Source organism: Ornithodoros turicata, chromosome 3, assembly GCF_037126465.1.
Source record: "Ornithodoros turicata isolate Travis chromosome 3, ASM3712646v1, whole genome shotgun sequence".
NCBI lineage: Eukaryota > Metazoa > Arthropoda > Arachnida > Ixodida > Argasidae > Ornithodoros > Ornithodoros turicata.
Genome location: NC_088203.1, coordinates 83,414,602 through 83,439,544, shown reverse-complemented (window position 1 = coordinate 83,439,544; position 24,943 = coordinate 83,414,602). Strand labels below are relative to the sequence as shown.

At 44.1% G+C, this 24,943-nt stretch overlaps 1 protein-coding gene across 2 annotated transcripts in view; it reads right to left on the bottom strand.

Annotated features, from left to right (window-relative positions):
• Positions 1–330: 330 nt before the first annotated feature.
• LOC135388712 (hyccin-like) overlaps positions 331–24,943 on the bottom strand; it is a 40,862-nt gene continuing 16,249 nt past the window's right edge. For both annotated transcript variants that reach the window (XM_064618442.1, XM_064618443.1), the window contains exons 7-12: positions 16,623–16,741; positions 12,903–12,998; positions 11,448–11,582; positions 11,297–11,384; positions 8,768–8,927; positions 331–5,040 (exon numbers count right to left, since the gene is read on the bottom strand). In XM_064618442.1, coding sequence (XP_064474512.1) covers positions 3,974–5,040; positions 8,768–8,927; positions 11,297–11,384; positions 11,448–11,582; positions 12,903–12,998; positions 16,623–16,741 — 1,665 coding nt within the window. In that variant the 3' untranslated portion in view covers positions 331–3,973. The remainder of the gene's footprint in view (positions 5,041–8,767; positions 8,928–11,296; positions 11,385–11,447; positions 11,583–12,902; positions 12,999–16,622; positions 16,742–24,943) is intronic.

Genomic DNA, 24,943 nt, shown 5'->3' with positions numbered 1-24,943 from the left:
CGTGTACAGACTCCTGGGTGGGACATTCAAAGGCTTCGGAAATGTGGTTCTTGCTTGCAATTACATATTGTGTATTGAGTGTGCCACTGGATCTCATTTATCAAAAATATCCTCATCGTAGCACCAGCAAGAAGGGCATTCGCTTTTGATTCTTTGCACACGGGCAATACAGGAGTGGGCGAAACTGGGTAGCTGAAAAGGCAGCTTTCCTACTTGCATAGCGTATTCTACTGGTGGGACAATGACACTGTTTACTTTAGCGTTCACTGGACACAGAGTCAGTGAACACAGACTACTACCTGCACACAATTTAACACGAAAGACAGAACATGGTCAACAACAATTTATTATACATTTCTTTGATATTGATGAACAGTCAACAGCTCTGGAAGAGATTCTGCAGTTGCATGCCAACAGTGCAACAAGCTAGCTAGAACATTTATATTATGAAAAATCTAGGAAGATAAACAGACTGCAAGGCAACTATCCCCTTCAATGCAAGACCTTTCAATCCTTCATTTAAATGAAAAAAAAAAAATCCAAAAAAGCAAGTCTGTGCTGGAAGACTGAAACAAGCACTGCACTCATATCAGCAAATGTCAAAGTTGGTCATTGTGGGCCATGTTAGTAAAGACAGTGTTTTGTCAGCAGGGTACTGCTTCATCTCGCAAGTTATGCTTTACAAGCACTGTTGTATTGTGAACAGCTATCCTTGTATTACATTTAACATATTACCCATACTGTCCGGTTCAGAATGATCTGCCCTGTTGCTACAGTTCTAGAAGCAGCAGTTGTCTATGATGAGTTCGCCTTTGGTCATAATGATAATAATAATAATCACAATATATGTGGCTGATGTGTACGTTACTCATGTAAGGGGGTCACTTTCGATGTGTGGTGCTCCCTCAAGGTGATGAAAAGGAAGAGTGCCCAAAAGGTCCATAGGGGTCAGAACACGAATACTATGAAGTGCCATGCAACAGCTTGTGAAGCAAAAAAAAAAAAAACGTGCAGAGAGAGGACAGCTTCCGGTGCCATATTTTGAGCATACGACCGTTCTATGATATGGTGCATTTATGACAACAACAACAGTGCAGTAGAATGCCATAAGAAACGGGAAATAAACGAAGACATATACCACACATAAAAGTTCACCCTACGAATTCAGGCTCCTGAATTCGATTCAAAGTTACTGGACTACTAAACATGGCTAACTGGCAGGAGTTTTTGTTATTATGTCACCAACACTTGAATTGCTTATGTCAGTGACATGAGAACTGTATCTTTATGCAAGTCGTGTAGGGGAGGACAAAATTGTAATTTTAAAGGTGCTATTAAAACCCTGTGTTCTTTGACAACAAATATGGGACACAAAGCCCTCAATCACATTTTACGGATACACATATAGATTTTCGTGTGACTACTATTTTTAGCTTTTCACGACATACTCACGAAGGCCTTGTCAGGCTCTCGACGTTAGGTGCTTCCACCTGATGGTTCTTTGTTATTCCTCTTTTTTTAGACAATGTCTCCAAGACCGAGAAACCCCAGAAGCCACGCACCTCCCCCGGACCGACAGCATTTCACAAATAGCAGGATGGGAAATGAGACAACGTTGGCATATCATTAAAGTTGAACTACCATGCAGTCCAAAACATGAGTGCACAAGAACGAGCGTAGAAATGCGGGGCAGTTGGTAACTGTACATAATGATAAACGGAACGCAGCCAGGGACACGGACGAGGAAGTGCACAAACGAACTGCTGGCAGTTCGTTTGTGCACTTCCTCGTCCGTGTCCCTGGCTGCGTTCCGCTTATCATTATGCATGAGTGTACAGATGTCCCGGATACAAATGAGTACACGTGGCACATGACTTATAACTATCTTGCAAATCAATTGACAATGGACATGAAGACAAAAAAAGTAATTATAGTAATAGAATAGAGTCCCCAAAACCAAAATCCCTGAAATTGAGAGCTTGGTGCACATACATTTCAACGTTCATTTGCCACAGGACAACACGATGCTTAAGGTATTACATATTTGCACCCATGATACAGTATTGCAGCCTCGTGACCATTGCAGCAGTGATCATGTTTGGACAAGTGGTACAGCTTGGGACAAAACTTTACGTAACACGGTTGTGGCATATTCCGTCGTCTGAACGGCCCCCTGATTGCTAACAGGGAGAGATTGAGTAAGAAACGGGTGTGACTGGCCATTCTGTCCATCTCTCAGTATGTGCGTCCACTCCCGTTTGTTGTTGGGGTGTCGCCCCAATGGAGAAGTGCGACACCCCCTGTATCCGTAAACTTCTACGTACTTTTCGTAACTTTTTGTAAACTTCCGTAAACTTTTGTCCCAAGCTGTATGTCGTGGGAAAAGAAAGAAGAAAGGTGGTATTCGAGCATTATAGCAGTGATCACAGCAATATTCTGAAAGCTCTACAAATCTATTCTGTATATAATAAACAGAAGTACGCATATGGAGGCACTCAGGACTTTTTTTTTTTTTTATGTGTTCCCCTAGTTTTCTAAACATCTCTAGTACATGAATTTTACAGTACAATAGTGGTACGCTTGCGCGTGCAGAAAATTTATGGAGCATTTACAGGTGACAACATTCATGTGATTCATACATATTTCAGTAACATATATACTCGAGCATGCAGGCCTATACAGGTGTAAGGATTTTGCTGCCCCACAGCCGCTTGGATAGATTCTATTGAAAGCGGTACGCAGACGCTGGACTACAATTATGGTATAGACAGTGTATCCGTAGGAACCGCTTGAAAAGAAACTGAGGTGTCCATCACAGGAACACCTTAGGTATAGATTTCCTACAACGTGCACTTATCGGCTATGTTCATCATCAGTGTTATCGGTCAGTGTTACAGCGTTCACCTGGGCTATTTCAATGAGGAAATGTGGCTGTAAATTACGAGAGCTACGTCGTGGTGCACCTCCATTTCAAATGTGTTGGGATAACACCACAGAATAGCAACCTTACTGCATTAAAATAAAGAAAAAGAAGAAAAAAGACTGTTGCCTATGGCAAGTGGAATTCTTGGTCTTCTCGCATGAGCAAAGCCGCGAGGTTAACGAGTGATATAAATATTGTGGTGGTGGTGGTCGGGGAGAGGTGTGCATTCAGGCGTGTCTTTGTCGTCACTACCCAGACGACTGTGGCATGAATGCGGGGGGAACTGATGTGTTTTGTCCAGTATGACATTGCAACTGCAGGTGTGCAGCGCACACCTTTATCATTATTATTTTAATATGTTTTCTATTCTGGAGTACTAGTGCTTATGTACACATTGGCATTTCACAAATTTAATCCGGCAACATACGCTATCATTGCACGACTGTCGGAACTGTCTTCCACGCATTTAAGCAATACTCTGAGCAAACAGAAACTCCACTGAGTGTCCATAATGTTGGCGAGTGTCCATAATGTTTTGTCGCAATCCCTCGAACTAAAGTAGTATTTTAGGCATTGGTCATTACAAAAATGAGGGATTGTTTCACTGAGTCCAATACTTTGCTGCAATGCAGCATGATCAAAAGTGCTTTCTATACTATATACTTAGGTGGAGCAGAGCTCAGTGTTGCCGGTGGCCCACCATATAAAAAGTACGTACTCGGATTTATGACATCGCCGACAAAAACAGTTCATGGTCGCGCCCGTAACTGAAGAACAAAACTCTTCCCAAAATATCCTACAAATAGAGGTTGCCTCGCAAATGAGCGCCAGCCACCTTTTTTTGTGCGACAACTATTTACCCATAGCACCGTACGTGACAAAATTGTTCTAAAATCACTCAATGAAGACAGTCCCGCCACACGTGGTTAATTCCAACCTCTAAAATACACGCGTCGATATATATGCTGTCCTCGGTGGCCCGGTGTGTGCCCAGATGGTTGCACCAAGACGCGTCACGTGCCTTTTGCAAACAAGACCAACGGAGTTACCCTATTTATGTGCCTTCTCCTCTTGCGGCAACTCTTCCGGACCGGAGGTGTAATTTTCGGCAGTCGCGAGGTTCTGCAACATTTGCGAGTTGACGCTGCTCTGCTTGGTCACGCTGCTCCCGTAGCTTTCGCGTTGCTGCTGTTCTACTCCGTTTGGCATCATGTTTTTTCCTTCGCCTTTTGAGCCGTTCCTGTCGTGGTCAATGCGTGGACCGCTTTGCTTCTCCGATGATTCTGAATTTGATGCGTTCTTTGGTGACGCTTCGGATTCTTTCTTGTCTGGAGCTTTGCTCTCCGCCGGAGAATGCTCGGACTTCTTTTCCGGAGAATCGGGCAGCGATGGAGCCACGCTGCCCGTGTGTGACAGTTTTCTGCTCGAAACGTTCGTCCCCGGCTCTCTCTGCTCTGGGCTTGCGGCTCCCGACGGGGTGGGAGTCTTCTTTTCGGTCGGAGACGCCCCGGTGTCCTTCGCAGGAGATGTCGCAGTTAGTTCGCCTTTCGGCGATAGCTTGGACGCAGTCCCGGAGCCCCTCTTGCTGGAGAGCGCGCTCGAGTCATTTTTATCCGGAGGCATACTTTCCTTGCTGGGTGTACTAATTAGGGAGCGATGTTTCCCATCCGGCGCCGAGCTCTTTTTGGAAAGCGTCGCCTCCTTCGACGCAGTGACACTCTCGCCTGTGGGAGACGTGCTTCCCCCCTCCGACTTTTTCATTTCCGTCTCCGTCGTGGCTCCCGGTTCGGTCCTGTCCCGCTTTGTGGTCTGCAAGTCGACAAATGGGTTCACCACAGCGAGCCCCATCTCCACAGACTCCGGTTCAGGTGGTATGGGAACTTCAACCTGTGGGACCGCCACGGCCTCGCGTTTTGTGATGGCCTTGACGACCTTGGTGACGCCCGGTATAATGCGCATCGACGGAAGCATGGCTTTCATTGCTTGAGCCGCTCCCTGTGGCATCGTCGGGTTGGACGTGGTGTGGGAATGCTCCTCTGGGTGTGCGCCTTCTTCACGTATTGCGTCCAGTCCCTCGTGTCCTGGACTCTCACTCTCTTTCGGAATCGGAATGTCGTCTGGAAAGTCCAGGAGAGTAGTCGTGGATGAGTGTGTCTGCAATAACTACTGGGTGGGGCGAGGGTGTACAGAGGGCAACATTCAGTATTACATGTTCACGGTTAAGTGTTAAAGAGTGTAAAGCGTGAACCGCATGGCCCGAAAAGCGTCCGAATTCTTTCCGAACCGAATTGGGGACCAAACTTTCTTTTTTCGGAGAACAGAATTTCGAGCTGAATTTCGGCCCGATCTGGCCAAGTCAGATTTTGTCCTCCGAAATGGGAAGGGACGCCAACCGAAAAAGTAGGAGCATCCAATGGCTATTCAGCTGGAAGAACCACAGCAACGATGACGTAGCAATCGGGTCGACTGTTGCCGTGCGTGCGACTTCTACCTCTATGAATACAGGGGATTATCTCATTGAGCTGGATGGTTGAAAGGTGATGTTCCCCAAGGTCAGAACTCTTCGGCCGAAATTCGGGGTGCATTTCAGTAGCATGCGGTGATGCACAGAAAAAAGTTAGGTTCCAATTTCGGTTCAGACAGTTTTCGGACAGTTTTTCATGCCATGTGGTTCAGCCTTTACAGTGGGGCATAAAAGGCTTCCATGTGGATTGGGGACAGGTATAAAACAAGGGGGATCACCCCTGCCCTCGACCTTCCTTTACTTCGAGATTCAACAAAAGCACGATGCACTAACCATTTCAGTGCAACAATCCTGGTCAGGAACATAGATAGCGGGGAGTGTGAAAATGCTTAGGATGAAACAGGGGTAGGAGCCACAAGATTAATTTTAAAAGGAACTTTTAATTTAACACATTTACGGCCCATTTTTAACCCTCGATTTGCATCGTCATTACCTAGAGTAAAACCCGAAAACCCCTGTAAACGAACATGCAAAGTGAAAATTCAGCCATCAATAGAGGCAGGTACCACAGAGCACTAAACACTGCACATTCAGCACAGCCTTTCTGCATCTCATGTTCATCCGAAATATGTGACACTTTCTTCTTTCACCGAAAAACCTGCTTTTCCACCTGATATCACCAGAATTTTGCCCTTAACTTTAAGACAATCTATGGGGTTCCCTCTGTTGGTAAAAAAGATCTGCATGGTTTTGGGCATCGAATTTACTTTGCTAACTTCAGTTTAATTCATTTTATGGAATAAGTTAGTTATATGAAATAAACAGTTACACTGATTCAATTAATTTAACCCTACACCAAACTGTAATGTCAAAAACTGTCAAAAGTGTCAGTCACGTAAACAAATGAACATACATAAATTGTACGTTAGAACAAAAATTGAAACCATCAGGGTCTAAATATATTTTCTGTGCATATACATGAAAATAGCCAGCTGAGGTGGGCGACGACCACCGGCCACTGAACTCTAACATCCCCATAACATAAAAATCCTGCGCAAACTTGTGGCCCACATCCTCAAAAAGTGTGACGTTTACACCCCCTTTTCCACAGTGTGAAGTCATGCAGAGCCTCTGTATGAACTGTCGACATCTGTGCTTCATGTGTCATGGTTAGGCCTTATTGCATGTTCGACTGCACTACCTGCATGCTAGAAAAGGATGTGGGCTTTTAAAAATCGACAAGGAATGTTGCACTGCCAATGGCCTGGATCGTAAAATTTCAAGCTGGAAAGAGACCTTCGGCGCACACCGAGACTTGAAGCAGGCACTTCCATAATTATGACTTTTGCTAAGGGAGAAAGAAGGAAAGGAAGGCGGGCGTGTTTTTCATTTTGCTTTGTGTTTTTCGGGTGTGACATACTTAGAAAATGAGGGGCTAAAAATTGGCAGTGTTGTACCCGTTACCGAAATATGGTATCGCGATACCGATACTCGTTACTTGAGTAAAAAGTATCGAAATACCGATATCGATACTTTTGTACAGTAACGAAGTACCGCTACCGTTACTAAAAAAAGTAACGCGATACTTTGGGCGATACTTTTGTTTGAAATACGGAGATGGTGCAACATGGAAATATCGCTTACGTGAACAGTTCTGCAGTGAAAAGACAGCATATTTCATATGTAGCTCGGAAACGTTATGCTTGACTTTTAGCAATAGCTGGTTCTTGAAATCGTCTTCTGTCATCCTTGCAAGCTGTGGTGTCTCAGGCAGCTGACAGAGGCCAGTGTGACAATAACGTTAGTGTCAGGCCCACACATACCATGAAGTCAAATGACCCAGGAATCCTATCTGAAGTTTACAATGCCACAGTATATGTGAGTGTGACCCAGTGCGACACCGCAGCTTAGCAGTGGAATTTAGAGCGCACTGTTAAAGAACTTGACCTCTGTTCGTTGACCTCAACTCTTTTGTTGAACACAGCGTGGTTATTTCCTTCAGTTTCAAAGAAAAACAGTGAACACGTGTTTGGTATAATTTCATAATTCCGGTTACGGAGCACGTAGGCGTGTCCACAAGCTTGTTGTCGAGGGCTAGACGGACCATTGACAATGAATAAGAGTAAGAAATATGGTCGGTGAAGAAAGGGTGGGGCACTAAAAAGTATCGGTATCGGTAACGATGCGTTACCATAAATGCGTAACGGAAATACTTTTCCGATACTGATTTTAAAAAGTATCGCCGATACGCACTCCGATACCGAAAAAGTATCGATTAGTGTAACGGCGTTACTTGTAACGGCGATACGTACAACACTGGTTCTATTTCAGGAGCTGTCAAAATAGGGTAAAATCGGACTCTGTATAGGTATACTTCATGTGAAAAATAAACGAAGAGAGGGTCTCGCATTTCAGACGAATGGCTTTTGTACTGATTCATGCTTAGCATTCTGCAGTGCCTGTATTCATGGCTGACCTTGTGCTTTGACTAGTTCATTTTTGAGGACCTTCAGACATTACCCTCAGTGACGATTACACAAATTTCGCAAGGGGTAAAGACTAGTTAAACGCGGAAAAATCAATTTTTACGCAATTTGCATTATCGCCATGTGCGGTAAAACCCCAAACACCCTCAAACAAACTTGCTAAAGTTCGAATTCAGCCACCACTACACTTTGATGAGTTCCAATTTAGTCTAATGAACCCATTTTATTGTATGAATTAAGCTAATTAGCAACAAAAACTACATTAATTACATTATCTTACTGATTTCGCCCTAACAACAGAGCGGTGATGCGGTAGAGTCAAGTATCCTTGTGGTTTGTAATACAGATAAGAACGAAAAACACTGAAGATACGTAGTGTTTTTCGTTTCCTCTTCAGTGTTTTTCGGTTTTTTTTTATTTCGCCCTACAGTAACCCATAACACCAGAACATTACATGAACTTTTCTACGTGTCAGTCACACAAGCGACTGAAAAGACAAACTCTACATTAAAAAAAAAAAAAAAAAAACATAATTCACATCAGGAGTGTGATATAGGCCCATGCTGTTTAGTTCCTTATCAGTTACGGAATTGGTATTCAGGTAGCATCCTGTTGACTACTACAGTGCTGGACAAAAGCCTATGGAACACAATCCGGTGCATTCCTTCCTTAGAGCGACACGCTAGCAGCGATTGGGACCATACAGACTTACAGACATGTGCCTAGGTAACCCAGTCACCTGTCTCTAAGTCTGTACAGTACCCTTCACTGCCAGTGTGTCACTCTGAGGAAGGAATGCGCCGGAGCTCGTTCCGTAAACGTTTGTCCAGCACTGTACAAGCAGCAGGGGGTTTCTAGAAGGTAATGCGGTCAAAATGGAACACGGAACAGTACCTGGCAGTTTCTTTGTGCGGAAGGAGGCGTTGGTGATTATGGCCTTGGAAAGTGTAGTTGTCGATGTCGTGGGTGACATTGCAATGCTGATGCCCATGGGACCATCAGCTGGATGACCACTGGGGTGCACTTGTAGTGAATTTTTGATGGCATTGGTTACCTGCACGATATTGCTTCACATTGTGCTTGTAGGTAAAACCCCTAGGGTTGGCCCGATGACATACAGGATGTCCTGCCCCCACTTAACAATATATTAGAGCTCCGCGAATATTCCAAATTTCGAATACGAATCTTATATCTCATGCTATTCGAACGCTATTCGCAATCATTTTCAGTATACAAAATTTTCGAATATTTTTCTAATAGTACCAAAGCAAGGTTTTGCTGTCGCCATTCTTCGAGTGGGCTTCGCCTCATTACATCCAAGAGTTAGGTGAAGCCCACTTCACGTTACCGCCATTGTTCTTTTGGTGTATGGCTTCATTCAGCAAGTCGGCTTCACAGCATTACACTTAAGTGTTACGCGAAGCCCGCTTTACATTGTTTACAATATTCTGTCACATAAACAAAATACAGAAACCGACACTGAAGATTTTTGTTTAAGTTTAATTTATACAAGCTTTCGTGTGGAGGTCCACGCTTCTTCAGGTACAAAGTGAAGTGGTGACACGCATAAGTATATATAGTATAGACATATACAGAACTAAACAAGGGAAAGGAGATACGGTACCACATGTCTGTGTGCAATGAATTGCTGGGCAGATGGATAAGTGACCTCTAACAGTTTAAGAACAGTAAAGGGTGTTATTGTGAACAAAAAGGCTCGCCAAAGTCTCCTTTTTAGTCGTGTATATGTCTATACTATATATACCTATGCGTGTCACCACTTCACTTTGTACCTGAAGACGCGTCGACCTCCACGCGAAAGCTTGTATAAATTAAACTTAAACAAAAATCTTCAGTGTTGGTTTCTGCATTTTGTTTATGTGATTTACAGGATTTGACTCCCCTCTTCGTATAGGCTTCCAATATTCTGTCACTAAGGACTACAACTTCTGTGACCTCATCGTCAACACTGTACTCTGGGCACTGCATGTTCCAGAAAATGTGCTCCCAACTTTCAGAGTTCTGTTCAGTAACAGATGGAAATATGTGCAGCTTCCAAAAAAGGTACAGGAAATTCACAATGTACACATAAAAATGAAGATATGCACAAAAAGAGGGTTGCATGGACCACGTTCATTAACTCACAATGCAGTTCATCCCACTAATGCAGTCTACCGTGCACAACACAGAGGGAAACTTCACTCGCAATATTTTGTGTTGGGTGAAAAGGCTCACAAGTTTAGAGCAGAACATCACAAAATATTTCACCATGAGGCATTTGAAATTATTCGAGTTGGGTTTTTTTTTATTATTCGAATTCGATTCGCCATCCGAAGAAATTATTCAGATTCGATTCGCAGTGCAAGTGAAATATATTCGTATTCGATTCGCAATGGAAATTTTGCTATTAGCACAGCTCTACAATATATTTATTATACCCATTACTGTACTGCTATACATCTGCTGTCTAACCAGCTGTAGTGTTACCTGTCGGGTACATTGCACGTAAAGACACTGGTTATTCTTAGCGTAGAATTGATTTGCAAGGAAGGCACTTGCTTGCAAGCAGAGCATCCATTGTGCAAGAAGGGTTCAAGCAGAGATGTAGCACATTTAAAAGGATCAGCGTAAGATCTCATCAGACGGATAATGATGAGGATAAATTTGACATTGCTAAACACCTGCATATCACAAGGGCAAGCAGGGCTACACAGCAGCCTGCTAGAAACTGATCGTCTATGTCTCTCTGCTCTTCCAGTAGTAGTAAACTACAGAAGCAAAAAGATTCCATGTCCCTCCAAATTTCTCAGCACGCCACAAAAAACCGGGATAGAGAAGCACTCTTTGAAATAAGATATTTTTAGGTCCTGACTTTTTCGGGCCATATTTTCCAGCAAAACCAGGCGGTAAATATCGGGTTATATTTTGCTTCAATGATTCGGGTGTAACCGGGTTGAACTAAACCTGATTCAACCCAATTGTGGTTGAATCGGATTGGATCAGGCTTAAATCTTTGGTTTACTTGGCATGATGCACATGACACACCAGTAGACACACAGTATCAATACTTAGTCCATGCACCTAGGAAGCAGGAGCTCTCTGTTTTGACAGCTTGTATGAGCACATTTATGCATTTACAACATAGTTTCCAAAGTTTTATGTTAGTTGTGATTACTTTGGATCCCCCTCGTCCAGGAGTTTTCGGGGACATACCAGGTGAAACTGTGTTTTTTTTTTCTGGTTTGAATCGGGATATAAATATCGGGCATCATTAGGTCAAAAAGTCAAGCCCTACATATTTTGTGTACGCTACCCACGTACGCCAAAAGAACCCACTCAGAGAAACTCGGAAGCTGGATTCCCCGAATGGAACAGCATGCCGCAAAGCGCAGGGGAACAAAAGTACCAATTTTCTTCACTTACCAATAAAACATCAGTATACATTGTTTGCATAGCCCTTCTGTGAATGTCATTGAGAGCCTGATGTCCCAGTGAGGGCAACCCATTGTACCTGTGTAATGGGAACGCCAAATCTATGAGCTCAGAACCAAGTGTGGTACAGACATAGACTTACATAGAGAAATAAATCGCTTGCAGGAGTTCCAGTAAAAACTGAGATGTGAGGGAAACCTTAGGCATGAATGATGATGGAAGTGGTCCATCTAGCACCATCCTCCTGTTTCCATGTGCAGACCCTTGATTTACGAGCCTGCATGATGACGAAAACAAGTCTTTCACCAACTAGGGATCGGAACTGTTATTTATTTTTTTTATTCAGTTCGGGTTCAGGTAAATATTGGTTCGGTCCGGGTCACGACCTACTAGATTATAACGACCATGTCATAATCGGACACCCCTATAAGGAGCCCGTCCGCACGATCCGCTAGGGGCTCTACTCATCGGCCCGCGAGATCTACGTCATGATTGGACAATGGAAGTTTGAATTTTGAACGCGCGGTAGCGGACGTACGATTACTGTAGCAGACGACAGCAACAGCTCCTATGAAAATGTGTAGAATGACGATGATAATCAACTTTAGAAACAAGCATCTCTCGTGGGACATCCACCGCATACAAGAATTCTAAGGGAAGCTGAAGTACAAAGTATTGTAGAAGCTGAGGAAGCAATAACTGGGCCGATGATGGGCGCCACCGGTAGCGTCCAAATGCGGCGCTGGGAAAGGGTGCCTATGACATGGTCGTTATAATCTAGTAGATCGTAGTTCGGGTTCAGCTCTGCAGCAGCGCAAAATATCGGTTCGAACCGGATCAGAAAAGTGATTTTTGAACGATTGCCATGGGTTAAAAGCAAGCACATCCTCAAACGGCACAGATGTACTTTTGTTGCTGCTGTTGCAGACACAGCAGTGGTTCACAGCAACACTGCGTGTTACAGATCTGCGTTTCAGGTGCAACGTTATGGGTGCATACTGTACTCTCCATGTTTACTCATTGTATACAATCCCGTTACAGCCTGCTCAGAAACTAGCCGTTATTTTCACATCCCAAAATGAAAACTTTAGGTTGCTGGACGACAAAAAACTCGTGCGAGGAAGCCTGCAACTGCCAAAAGGACTACCTCAAAACTAAGACAACTGAATAAATGCAATAGCTGCGAGGAGGAAATACCTCATGCATTTGGGTTGCAGTTCTGTTTTGCTCAGTTTCAGTTTCTAATTTCTTTGGCAACACGGCTCTATCTGCTGGTAAATCGTAGCTTCGATCGCTCACAACATACCTTACCATTTTGAACCGTTTGGCAAACTGGTAACCGCCTAAATTTATTTCAGCTTAGTTACAGTTCGGTTCAACGTGAGAAAAAAAAAAATTGGGTTTGGTTCAATTCCGGTGTAGCGAAAAATACGGGTTTTCAGCAGTTTTTGGTTCAGCTTCAGTTTCGGTTCCAATCCCTGGTACCAACAGGTGAGCTGTCAATGAAATTTTGCTGAAATTTCCATTGCTGTACTGCATAGAAAGCTGGCATAAACTAGCACTCTGTGCAAATAACTGTGATGCATGCAAGACTTACTTAGAACACATTTTGCAGAGAGAGGCCCTGGAGCCCTGTGGCATGACGCTAATGTTTTGGTTGTAAACACGGAGGAGTACCAGTGCGACATGTAACCTAGAAGGGAAGTAACAAAGGGAGCCCATGATTTAGACAAACTACAGTTGAGCCCACTCATAACAATACCACAGACAGTTTTTATATATAGGGAGTGACTTTTTCGGATTAAATGCCTTTCTCAGATTCAAGGGGTAAGAATCGGGCGCTATTATTAAATCTGTAATTTGGGGAGAAATCGGGCGATAATTGTGCCTTCGGGTGTTATCAGATGTTTTTGTTTCTCCTCTTGTCTATTAAGTACTTTCTTAATCTTCTTATTTGAGGGGGAGGGGTGACCTACCAGCGCTAATCCCTGAAGGCGTAGACAGTGCTGAGACACATGAGTGTATTGCTGGGAACGTAAGTGACTCATTCTTACATGTGTTACACGAGGTGACCTTTGTTCGTCTTCAGTGGAAACGTCACTTGAGGATTTCATAGTGACTGGAATTTGGGGACAAATTGGGTTTAACCCAAAAAAGTCACTCCCTATTTATATATGACTCCTTTGAAAAACTGTCACTGATGTTATCTGATCAACTATGTCCCTATGAACACGCCGCCTGGACCACGAGATAGAGAACACGATGTATTGCATGACGACACTATCGAGAGGTACAAGCATCACTTTCGGAACATGTGGATACACTGCTCTAGGCAACTGGTACTCCGACTGCTCCAAAAGTTAGGACTGAAGGTTGACAGCAAAGGTGTGTCTGCTCAACACAACCCAGAGCAAATTGCCACTGAACATCTTACCACTGCGAGCCTGGCCCTTGTTTATTGAGAAGTATGATGTTACTGCGGCTTAGTTTACATTCAAACTGCCCCGCAGTCATCCTGTCATTCAGTCATCCGTGCAAATCATTATTTTAAAACCGAAGCGAACAGATGCATAGACACACACTATCAAAATACCTATATTCCAAATATTTGGAAGAAACATCGATTCCATCTGAATATAGAATTCTGCATTCGATTCAGACATTGAATCGAATACAGAACTGTTTGCTTCAGCATTTGAAAATTTGCACACGCAGAACTCTCACATTCGAGTATCCGCACGTCTATAATGTTCACATCGAGATCGCGAGTGGCATAAGCCAACGCCACCTAGACAGAGAAAGCCTGCTTACTCTTTCGACGTGACGTAACAACTAATAGCCAGCCAATCAGGATCGCGTTTTCAACGGCGGCAGCCAATCACGAACGTGCTTTCACCGGTCGTGGCCATGACGACGAAACCACCGTCTTCTGCGAGTGGTGATTGAACGTCCCCGCGTACTAAATGGGAAAACTTGGAAATAAAGTGCGAAAGCGTCTCTGGAAAGTGTGTTGCACTTTTTGTCTAAATATTCAGGTCAGCAGGTTCCAAGTAAGCTACAATAATTTGCGGGATCTTGAATTCGCAGAACGGTGAATTGCAGTAGCAGACGAATTCTGACTATATAGTATGTCCATGTAGCGAAGGAGGGAGAGGAGGCAATAAGCAGCCCTTCTGTATCTAGGTGGCGCTGCATAAGCATGGCTTTTCCTCTCCCCTACACACTGCCACTTCTGTGGAACAGTAGGGTTTTCTTAATAAATAAATAAAAATAGGCATATCCATTGAATAAGCGTTACTGTGGAGCGCAGTGGAAGCATACTGGGCTCATAACCTGTTGAAGTGGTGTTGTGTCAAAAACAACTGTACAGCGGGAGTGTATGGCAGAAGACCTGTATGGTAGAACAGGAACTAGTTTAATGAACAAAACGAACAAGTGTGCGGAAGTGCGCATGGACGGGTACACATGCACCCTCGGTCGTGTTGTCGTCGCTTTCTTTTTCGACACTATCAAACGGTGACACGCAACTGGCATGTCACCTCTAAAAAATGTGAACGCTACAACAAATGGTCGCACGCACTTAAGGCATTGGTCTTGGGAGCACCATAAGATGGTTTGTTTTTTGTATGAAATGAGGAATGTGTACAACTTCCCCTTCTGAATGCCATGTTTTAAAGTATCTTTGTACTCAATCTTCATTCACAATAAGTACCCAAGCACTTCCATGGTCATTGATGCCGTGCAATTTTACATACCCCGATACTGAAGTCAATGTATGCAGTATCAAAAACGTCATGAATTAGCTTCGATACAATACCTAGAGAAAGTGTTCACAGGTGACCATTACCACCGCTTTTGCAGTATCGTGTACAGCTGATAATTTTTATTTTTTACAGATGTTTTTTTTTTAACAAAAAGGCTATGAGAGCAGCATAGATGTCGTTTTTGCAGTTGAGTTATACGGCCAGGCAGACATCCTCTCGCAGAGAGTATGTAACTTCAAGACGACTAGTTACCTAAAATTCATCCTCAAATGGACACGTGTTGAAATATCGATCGACGAATTTTGACATGCAAATCATCCGAAACCAAAACCGCGGCAACCTGGAGCACGGGGAGCGCAGCCCCCATTCCACGTCAGTAGGCCCACGTGCTTTTGACCGATGAAGATGATTGGAGTAGGTGCTGATCTGGGGGCCAGATCAGCGGTTGGATGGTGGCCAACCGCTTTCCATGCCAGATCAGCCTCCGTCAGCAAAGGTTCGCTTCTGAGGTGCACTGTTTTAGTTTTGGCTCATTTGCATATTTGCATATAATTCAGCAATGGATACGTATTTCATGACACGCGCTCGTTACTGGATTTTTAAAAGAGAGAATGGCTTTCAACGAGGATTGTCTCCTATACTGCTATCTCGCTTTTGCCCCAAATTCCCTAATTGAAGAGTTAATTAATGAATTTTAGGTAATGAGTCATCTTGTAGTTACATACTCTCTTCGAGAGGATGTCCACCTGGCTGTATAACTCAGCTGCAAAAATTCTGTAAAGGATTCTTAAAAAATGTCCTGTACTATATGTATCGATACATTACACATTCTACAACATACAACCTATAGAATGTTTTCTAAATGAGTTTTTCTACACACATGTTTTCTTCTAAGACAACTGTGGAAAATGTGCACTTTACATGAGCACACATCCTATATAGTTCCACTGCTTTTTCTCTGATAAGTAAGCAGCACACATTAGTGTTCAATGAGCAAACTCGAAGATCATTTGACAAGTGCAAGTCCTTAGTCTTTACTGCTTGGTGCTAGTTCCATCCACAATAGAGTCTTCCACATTTTGCTTTTTTTTTCACAATGCCGGACACAACTGCTTCACGGACCACAAACAACCTTGCCACGTCCTTGTGTTTTGTGCTACCAGCAACTACGTCGAAAAAATATGTGGGCGTCTACAGTCAACCCTTGATTTATGAACGGTTACCATTCTTGAAAAAATCGTTCGTACATTGAGGGATTCATCAATTGGGGTTCGGAATGAAGGAAGGGATGTGCTTTGTCCCAGAGAGCAACCGTTCACAAAACAAGGGAATTCGTAAATCAAAGGTTCATAAATTGAGAGTCGACTGCATAGCCGAATAAATGGCACCATAGGTTTTCATTGCTACATCCATATCTTCACTATATGCAGGTTCATTATATTGAGAGAGGTTCCACTTTACTTGCTATTAATCGCCATAGTGAGCTATGCAAACTACATGTGGCAAAGCAACTGTAACGTCTATTGAATAGCTGCATGGTGTCGTCGTATTACCTATTGCTGGCATTGATTGACTCTATAGTGAAGTAAGGTCCTTGCACAATCTTGTTTTCGCCATGTTCTAGCTTGGACAAGGCATTCTCTGTGAGCTGAGCCTGAGGCATTGCTATGGGCTGCAAAAGATTGCAAATACGGTTAGCTTTCTATTAGGCAATGCATATGTCATACTCAATGTGCACAGGTTACAAAAATTACAGGACCAAGATCAATCCAAATACAGTTGAGGCCATGCATAGCAGTCTTCATAGGAGTAGCAGAAGATGACTACCACGACTACTATAAGCAACATGGGTGAATATTTGGAAGAAACATTTGCCCATCTCTGCCAAACAGAGATGGGCAGTAACTAGCACTTTTTTTGTAGCTTAGCTACAACTACTAACTACCCTTTGAGATTGTAGTTTCACTGCTACTGTAACTACATCGTAGCTCCAATAGTTAAAACTACTTTGTAACTACTGGGACGTAGTTGAACTAGATTTGTAACTACCTTGGCGTTTTGTGCGCGGTGTCCAGCCTAAAGTACACCGACGGTTTAAAATGTGCTCCACGTGAAGCAGAACTGCTGGACAGCATTCGGAGACCTGTGTTTGAGTCGACTCTTTTCTGCCTGTGTTTTTTGCGTTTAATTATCCAGACATTTTTACTGCCACATACGATTACGTTTCAAGTCTTTGTTTATTGACTCTGGACCCGAGGTGTAAATTAGAAATTTGTAGAGCATGCCGAGAATCAGCAATCTCAACTCTTTCCAGCGACGTACAGCTCACGTAGACCTTTTCAAGAAAGCGTGCACGCCGTCAACGCGCTGATGTTCCAATGGAGCGCTCCAAAGTAGCCAAAGAACGAAAACCGGGTTATGTATCGGAAATCTATGTAGTCCAGTTATGAAGTGCCAACAAGCCCAAATGTCCACTTTGCTAAAATACATTTCTAGTACAACGGGTCATTTCGAAGTCGCGTTAGCGCCTGTCTTCGTCTCTTCTGTTCATCGTTAGAGAGCATCATCGGAACATGCCTGCTGCCTGAACACTATACTGGGCAAGACCGCTGAAAGGAAAGGGGACTCTGGTCCCTTTGGCTCCGATTCGTCATGTGCCCAGATGGACATATGGTACGTACATCTGTGTCAAAGACAAAAATTATGCCAACACGCCATGTATCGTTACTAAAGATTTAGCGCAAAAAATAAACAGGACGATTGAAAGAAGACACACACACACAATGAGCACTAGTTGTGTGTGTGTCTCCTCACCATGGTCTCATTTCCTTTCGCGCTAAATATTTAGTAATCATGTACCAACTATCCCAACAGTCCACACTTCTCCGCCATGTATCGTGTTTACTTTTTACAATCGTGGGAAGAGCTGCGAAGCAGATTGGAGACAAAGCCATAAAATGCAAAGTAGTTGTAGCCCGCAGTAACCTAACTACTCTAGTTAACTACAGAAAAATGTAGTTTAACAATTACATTACCAGAGATAGTTTCTAACTAATTTTTAACTACTATGCAGTAGTTTAACTATATGTAGTTAACTACTTGCCATCAATGGATGTGATACACTTGCAAAACCGAAGAACATCCATAGGACTGACAAATGTGAGAATACGTAATATCCTATTTACTAATTTATTGCAGTCAAGCCCGTTCACTACGATATTCAATATAACGATAACTCCGACACTGCGATCAAACTGGTGGTTCTCGACAGCTCATCCATTAGGATGCATGTAAACCAGACTTTGATGTAGCGATCACCATGAAAGTGCATGCTCGTGTATAGCAATCAGAATTATCTTGGCAGCCGGTAAATCGTGTGAAAATCGAGAAGCTTCAAGAAGGTTCAATTTCGGAAGGTTCAAGAAGGAGGGACTTTTAAGAGCCATAGCCTCCGAGAGCACTAAAATTAGGGCGTTTAACTGCGCACACGGAGTAGGAAGGATAGGAGGTGAAACTCCCCACAGTAGCAACCAGAGCACCAGAGCGACCAGAAAACAGGCTTGTACAAGGTATTAAAAAGAAGTACTTAAGTTCAAGTAGCACAGAAGTCATTTTCAACACCCTGTTTTCTTTCTCTAAAACTGTAAGCAGGCCAGTAACATGCACCACGAGAAGTCATTCACCCAACAGAGTCATAATTATCTCGAAAATGGAATTGATAGTGCGCCGCAAAATGGCGACCTTGCGCGACAGCGGTGGAGAGCAGTACCATGCTCTGACCCTGCTGACAGGTTCAGAGAAATGTTCTTTGCTACACAGCTGTTTAGGGCCCTGAAGAAGCGTTGCTCCCTGGGAAACTCCAGGGGGACAATGAAATCCTCCATGTGCACAGTCTTTCCTTTCAATCCCGGATCCCTCCAAGGGAGCAGGAACAAAAGGAGAAAGACAAAAAGAAAAAGATAGGCACTGACCTCGACTGGCCAGTGAAAGGGAACGCACCGACATTATGCCGTCATAGGTCGCGTGCGCATCGTCCTCCTCCTCCTTGTTACACCTTGTGTCGAGGCTGTGTTTGTGTACGTTATCCTTATGCATCAAGGAATCCAGTCGAAAACCCTTTTTGAAAAGTATATCAACTCCATACCGTTTGGAAAACTTTTTTAATCAGTGCGTGGCTTTATGTACATATTGGATAACCCCAATTTTCTCCTGACTAGCACTCGTTCTATCCTCCTGTTTGGGTTCCTTAACCTGCTTTAGCACCTGCCCAACAACACCATAAATGACCGACCCGGGAAAGCCCACCTTTTCTAATCTACAAATTTGGGATTTACAGCTTTCCATCATCTAGTGACAACGGAACCTGTTTATGGCGCAGGCAATCACATTCTGAGCAACAGCATTTTTTTACAGTCTTTGAAACGTAACAACAGTTTTTTATCCCTGTTTTTTCTTGGTTAGCTTTTCTGTTTGGGACTTTTTTTTTACATCGTGTAATGATGTCAATAGCGCCATCAAAAAATTGTCCTTTAAATTCATCTTACCACACACATAAAACCAGACCACTATCTTTTTGGTGTGGTGTTGAGATTGGCACGCTGTGCTTCGGGTCCTTGTTGAGGATTTGTAGGCTATTGCTGGAAACGCGGCCGTTGTCGATCAACACAGTGTTGTTGTATTCCTTCCCAGTCACTTGTTTGAGAAGAGTATTTAAAGGAGAAAAGAGCGCCATCCAAAATATCTTGAGTTGAAGACAGCTGATGAAACTATATGCATCAATTTGCCGAACAGCACAAAAGGTTTTAATGCATGAAGTTTCTTTTTTTCCATAAAAAAACGTACACAAACACAGCCGCGTTCATTCACTCTCGACTCACCCCACGGGGTGTAACAAGGAGGAGAGGGATGACAGACGACTAGATATGAGTGCAGGTATAAAAATTCGTACCCGCACTCGCATCCGCACGTACCCAAACACGGACATACCCGCAGCCCAATGCGTACACAGGTTTCAGTTATGCCACATGATCGTCACAGCACGAAATGATTTATTGATGCTGGGGACACTGTCTGTCAGCGAGCCACTTTCCCAACGCGCCAGACGCTCTGGCGACTGCTGACATGGTTGCCAGCTTACTAACGCGAAGCGTACCAGTCGTGGTGACGAAAGGTAGTCAAAAATTAGCTCCATGTGGCAAACATAGTCAAAGAGTAAGCATAGAACGCGGTACCAGTAAATGACAAAGCTGTCGGGGGGAAAGCTAAGAATGTCTTGGAAAGTATTTGGGGTTAACTGTTCGCAATGAGTCGGGTAGTGCACCAAATGCTGACGGGCTGGCTTTGCGCCTGTGGGTATACCCGCGCCTTACCCACAACCTTGCCTGCAACGATGACACGGAAATGTGTACCCACGAAGAACAAACTTGCGCGGGTATCTGCAGGTATACCCGCACCCGTCTTTACCTACAAGCTAACCTACAGAGCTGACCTACAAAGCTGACCGTCTTTACCTACAAAAGCTGACTTGTATGACGTCATAATGTCTGCACGGTCAGTTGAGGTCAGCGCCTGTCTTTTTCTTTTTGTGCGTGAGGACTTTCTTCTTTTGTAATCGGTAAACCTGTTCCCTCAGGGGCGATTAGGAATTGAAAGGGTGACCATGGGCATGAAGGATATCCTTCTCCAGCGGGAGTTCCCTTGTGGGCAATGCTTCTTCAGAGCCCTGAACAGCTGACTAGCAGGCAATACTCTGAACCAATCAGCGAGCGCAGACTGTGTAGCGTCACAGCTAGGTCAAAGGCTGGTACTGCTCTGCACCACCGTTGTGCACGGTCGCGTTATGCAGCGTACTTTAAATTCAATTTCTGCGATAATTATGACTCTGTGGCGTGAATTACTTCTCATGGTGCATTTTACTGGCCTACTGAACAGTTTTTTAGAAAGAAAACAGGGTGTTAAAAATGACTTCCATGCTACTTTAAGTTAAGTACAAGTCTGCCAGAAAATGTCAATTTGGGAGAGTGAGAAAAAGGCAGTTGCTGGCACTCTGCGACAAGTGGCAGTGGGGTGCCCTTCTGGTGCCCTTTAAAGTGCCTTTGGTTCTGCACTCCCGCATTGTGCGCTATTGAAAAAACGTGCTCTTTACAAGCTGATTAGCAGCTTCTACCATGTTCAGCGAATGCAGACTGAACTAAAAACATGAATAGTGTTCGTTTTCACAGCAGGTATATCGTTATGTCCGCCCCACTGAGCAGACGACGTGGACGGGTTTTATGTTTTTATGACATCGCCGGGCTTGTTTATCACATGCAGTTTTGTTTTCAATGGCTACTGGAAAGCGGAAGCTCTGTATTCACGTTTCTTTCTTTCACGTTTCATTCTTCACGTTTGATCTCGCTTGCTCATGTGACGTTGTCAGTCGAGTACAAGCTAAAAGAGCAAGACTGCTGGCTCTGCAGTTACATGTGGCCTGACTGTCTCCGGTTGTACCTAGTGCGTGATGGGGTGAAAGTGTTCTGTCCCAAACTGCAATAGCGGCTACAAGTCGTGCAAAGAAAGCATTCGTTGTCAGGGACCCCAGTGATCCACAACGTTTGCAAGCATGGGCTAGGGCAATTCCAAGAGGAAGTCAGGAAATGAGATCCACCGACAACGTTTGCAAGAAGCATTTCACAGATGACAGATCAAGCAGGGGAGGTACTACGGTGAACAAGGAGGTGAAGTAATATTAGACAAGCCAAAGAAGCCTGTGTTACTTCGAGAAGCTGTGCCTTTCATTTTCCCTGCATGCTCACCCTACATGTCTTCTCTGAAGAAAAAAGAGCACCAATCACCAAAGCGATCAAATATTGATGCAGGCTGCAGCAAACAAGCAAGAGACGACGTGCCTGCCGAAATAAGTGACGCCGGCAGCAGCATACCAGTGCCAGAGAATCAGATGGCTTCCCCCGTGTCTGAACCTCCTGAGCCTGTAAAGGTTGCCGTGCCGCTACAGTATTGCAACTGAAATTAGCACCCCAAGTGGCCGCCTTCAAAAGTATGCGCTTCGACGCAGCTAAGAGCTCGGCTGTCAACTGCCGGTGGTGGACCGGCATGCAGCAGCTCGCACAACTGACAACTGAGCAGGCGAGGGCAAGGCGATACGCGTTACCCATGCCACCAATGCTCTCCAAGCCCTCCAAGCGACAGCGTCACATGACACAGATTTCCGTCCCCGTGAGACAGATGGCATTGTGAACTGGTGCCGCTTTCTGTACTATGTCTAGTTGCGGGAGAGAGTGAAGTTTCACTTCCTATCCTTCTTACTCCATGACTGCATGTAACTGACGGGGATATGCATGTTGCAGAGCGCGTGATTTTGAAGGCCCCTTGCAGGACATAACAGAGGTTGCTCCCTCTGCACATCGTTCTCTCACCCTAAGTTTTTTTTCTGAGTGACTCTGCACTACGAGCCTACATTGATGTCTGCAGATCTGGGGAACGTTTCGATGGGGAAAGGCACATTCCGGAGCAGCACATCTTGGCCCAATATTGGAGCAATATTGTCAATGTCGGCGCAATATTGGACCAAGATTGGACCAATATTGGGCCAGTATTGCCAATATTGGTCCAATATTGGGCCAAGGTGTTTCGCTGCTTGGGTTGGCTCGACGTGATGTTGCGATTTCTTTGACGAACCTTGTACCGGTACAAAACTTCACTGCGAAGTACGGTGCCATCCAAAATGTGAGTTGGCAGACAGCTGCGCGTAACCACGCAAACACATGTCGGCAAATTACCCGTGGACAAGGCACGTTCCAACGGACAGCACAGTTCCAAAGGTGAGAACGATGATGACACAACGCTGAATGACGAGCAATGGACGATGTCTCAAGAGGTGCGCACCCTCACATAGTATCGACGGTTACGTTGTCATTGGAAAAGCTTACATGGCACGTGACACACAGCTTCATCAAACTAGAGCCAGATAAAATGCTTCCGTGCTTCAAACAAACGTGCACGCTCAGCGGCATTCCACTTGTATCGTTCTACTTCGTTGACCTGATCCCGACCGAAGTTGATGTTTATTCAAATCTTGGATAACAATACTCGCATGTAACAACAGGATTTCACATTCCCGTCAATATTGTTATAGACGGCTATTATTGATTTTGAGATTAGGCTTGTATTCAGCTGCAAGTTACATGTAGATGCCAAATGCAAACGTTCATCCAGCAGAGCACTGTAGATTAGAAAAACAAGAAACACGAACGGAACGTTCACATTCAGCTTCGGTTTCACAGTGAGTTACAGTCAGGGGCAGAACCAGAACCAGACCCTCGGTTTGGGGCGGGCGGCTGCTTTGTCGTAGCGCATAGTGAGGGAGGGCAGAGAGGGAAATCCCATGTATAAACTGATGTTTTGTTGGGGGGCGATCCGCCCCCTCTGGATCCGCCCCTGGTTACATTACCTTCATGGACATCCCAGGGGTGCACGACCGAGATGAAGGTGATTGATTACTGTTGCGTATGTATGTAGTAGAACATAATTAGCAAGTTTTTGTCTCGAGTCAGTAGCTGGATTGCTTGGTGGAACAGAAACCAGAAGTTGCTGACGGGACATAATGGCCGTGAAGGCGATGGCTATAAAATTAAATTTTAAATAATTTCCAGCAAATTTTATTGAAATATGTTGCACAGTGACCTTGAGCATCATGAGAAAGTATGTGACAGCTCTGGTCCGGATTCCCGCTTTAAGTGAATTGAGTGCATGTGTGGCCGTTCTCATGAAACAAATTTTATATTTGGTATGCAATTGAACTATACGTGGACCCTACACTGTATTAGAATAGCTCGAATCACACATATGACACATCAGGCAAAATACACAAAAATGCACATTGTAGACATACAAGCACTATTAGGGCAGACATCGGTTCATGTGCATTCACTATGTGTAGCAAGGCTTAACATGAAAGTGAATACCTCGGACTCAGATTTATATGCACAGAAAACATAGTAGCATTCAATAAACTATGCGATAATATGCAATACTCAACACTTATAGTACAACATCAATGCATATACATTTTTCGTTAGCTTGCAATCGAGATACTGGTGCTGTCTCGCTCACATTGTTTAGAGCCTATTCTGATAACTGAGCTAAAAGACTATGAGCCAAAACAAACACCAGGGCCTAGATGTCAACTTGTCCTTATCCCGTAACGCGCGTTAAATGCATCACTTCGCCCGTGATTCGCCACGAGCTGTGGAGTGAGGGCCAATCAAAGTGTTTATTTCAAATCCTAGCCTACCAGAACTATTTTCACGTGCCGTCATGTGACGTTCCCGGCCTACCAAAATGATTTTCGCGTACCATCGTGTGACGTTTGAAACGCGCCATCTTTAAAAATAACGATAACGCTTACAATGTGAGAGTTCAAGATCCGGGCCCTGTATTCAAAGCTACAGGAACTACTGCATTAGAAATCTAAAGCATTTTGGAAAATGAAATACCTGTATAGTGGAATCTATGAATATGTCACTACATGCACAATAAGCATAAACAGAAACATACCCCCCCCCCCCCCTCTAAGTTAACATTAACGTGCTTTAGAGTACTGACATCATCACATTTAACGCAAGGTTTACATACTACACAGACCTAGTGATTCAACTGTGACAAACACAGCAACCAGGTGTCCGCGCAAGCGACTTCATCGGGCTAGTAGGGTTCGGATCCCTGGGATCCCAGCATATTTCCATGTCCCAAAATCCCGGGATTTCGCGATAATAAATTTCAGCTTTCCTCACGATGGATGGTTGGTGGAACGTGTGAAAAACAAAAAGAAAGGGACATCGACCTCTCTTTTCGGGCTTCCCTTCCGTGAAAAATT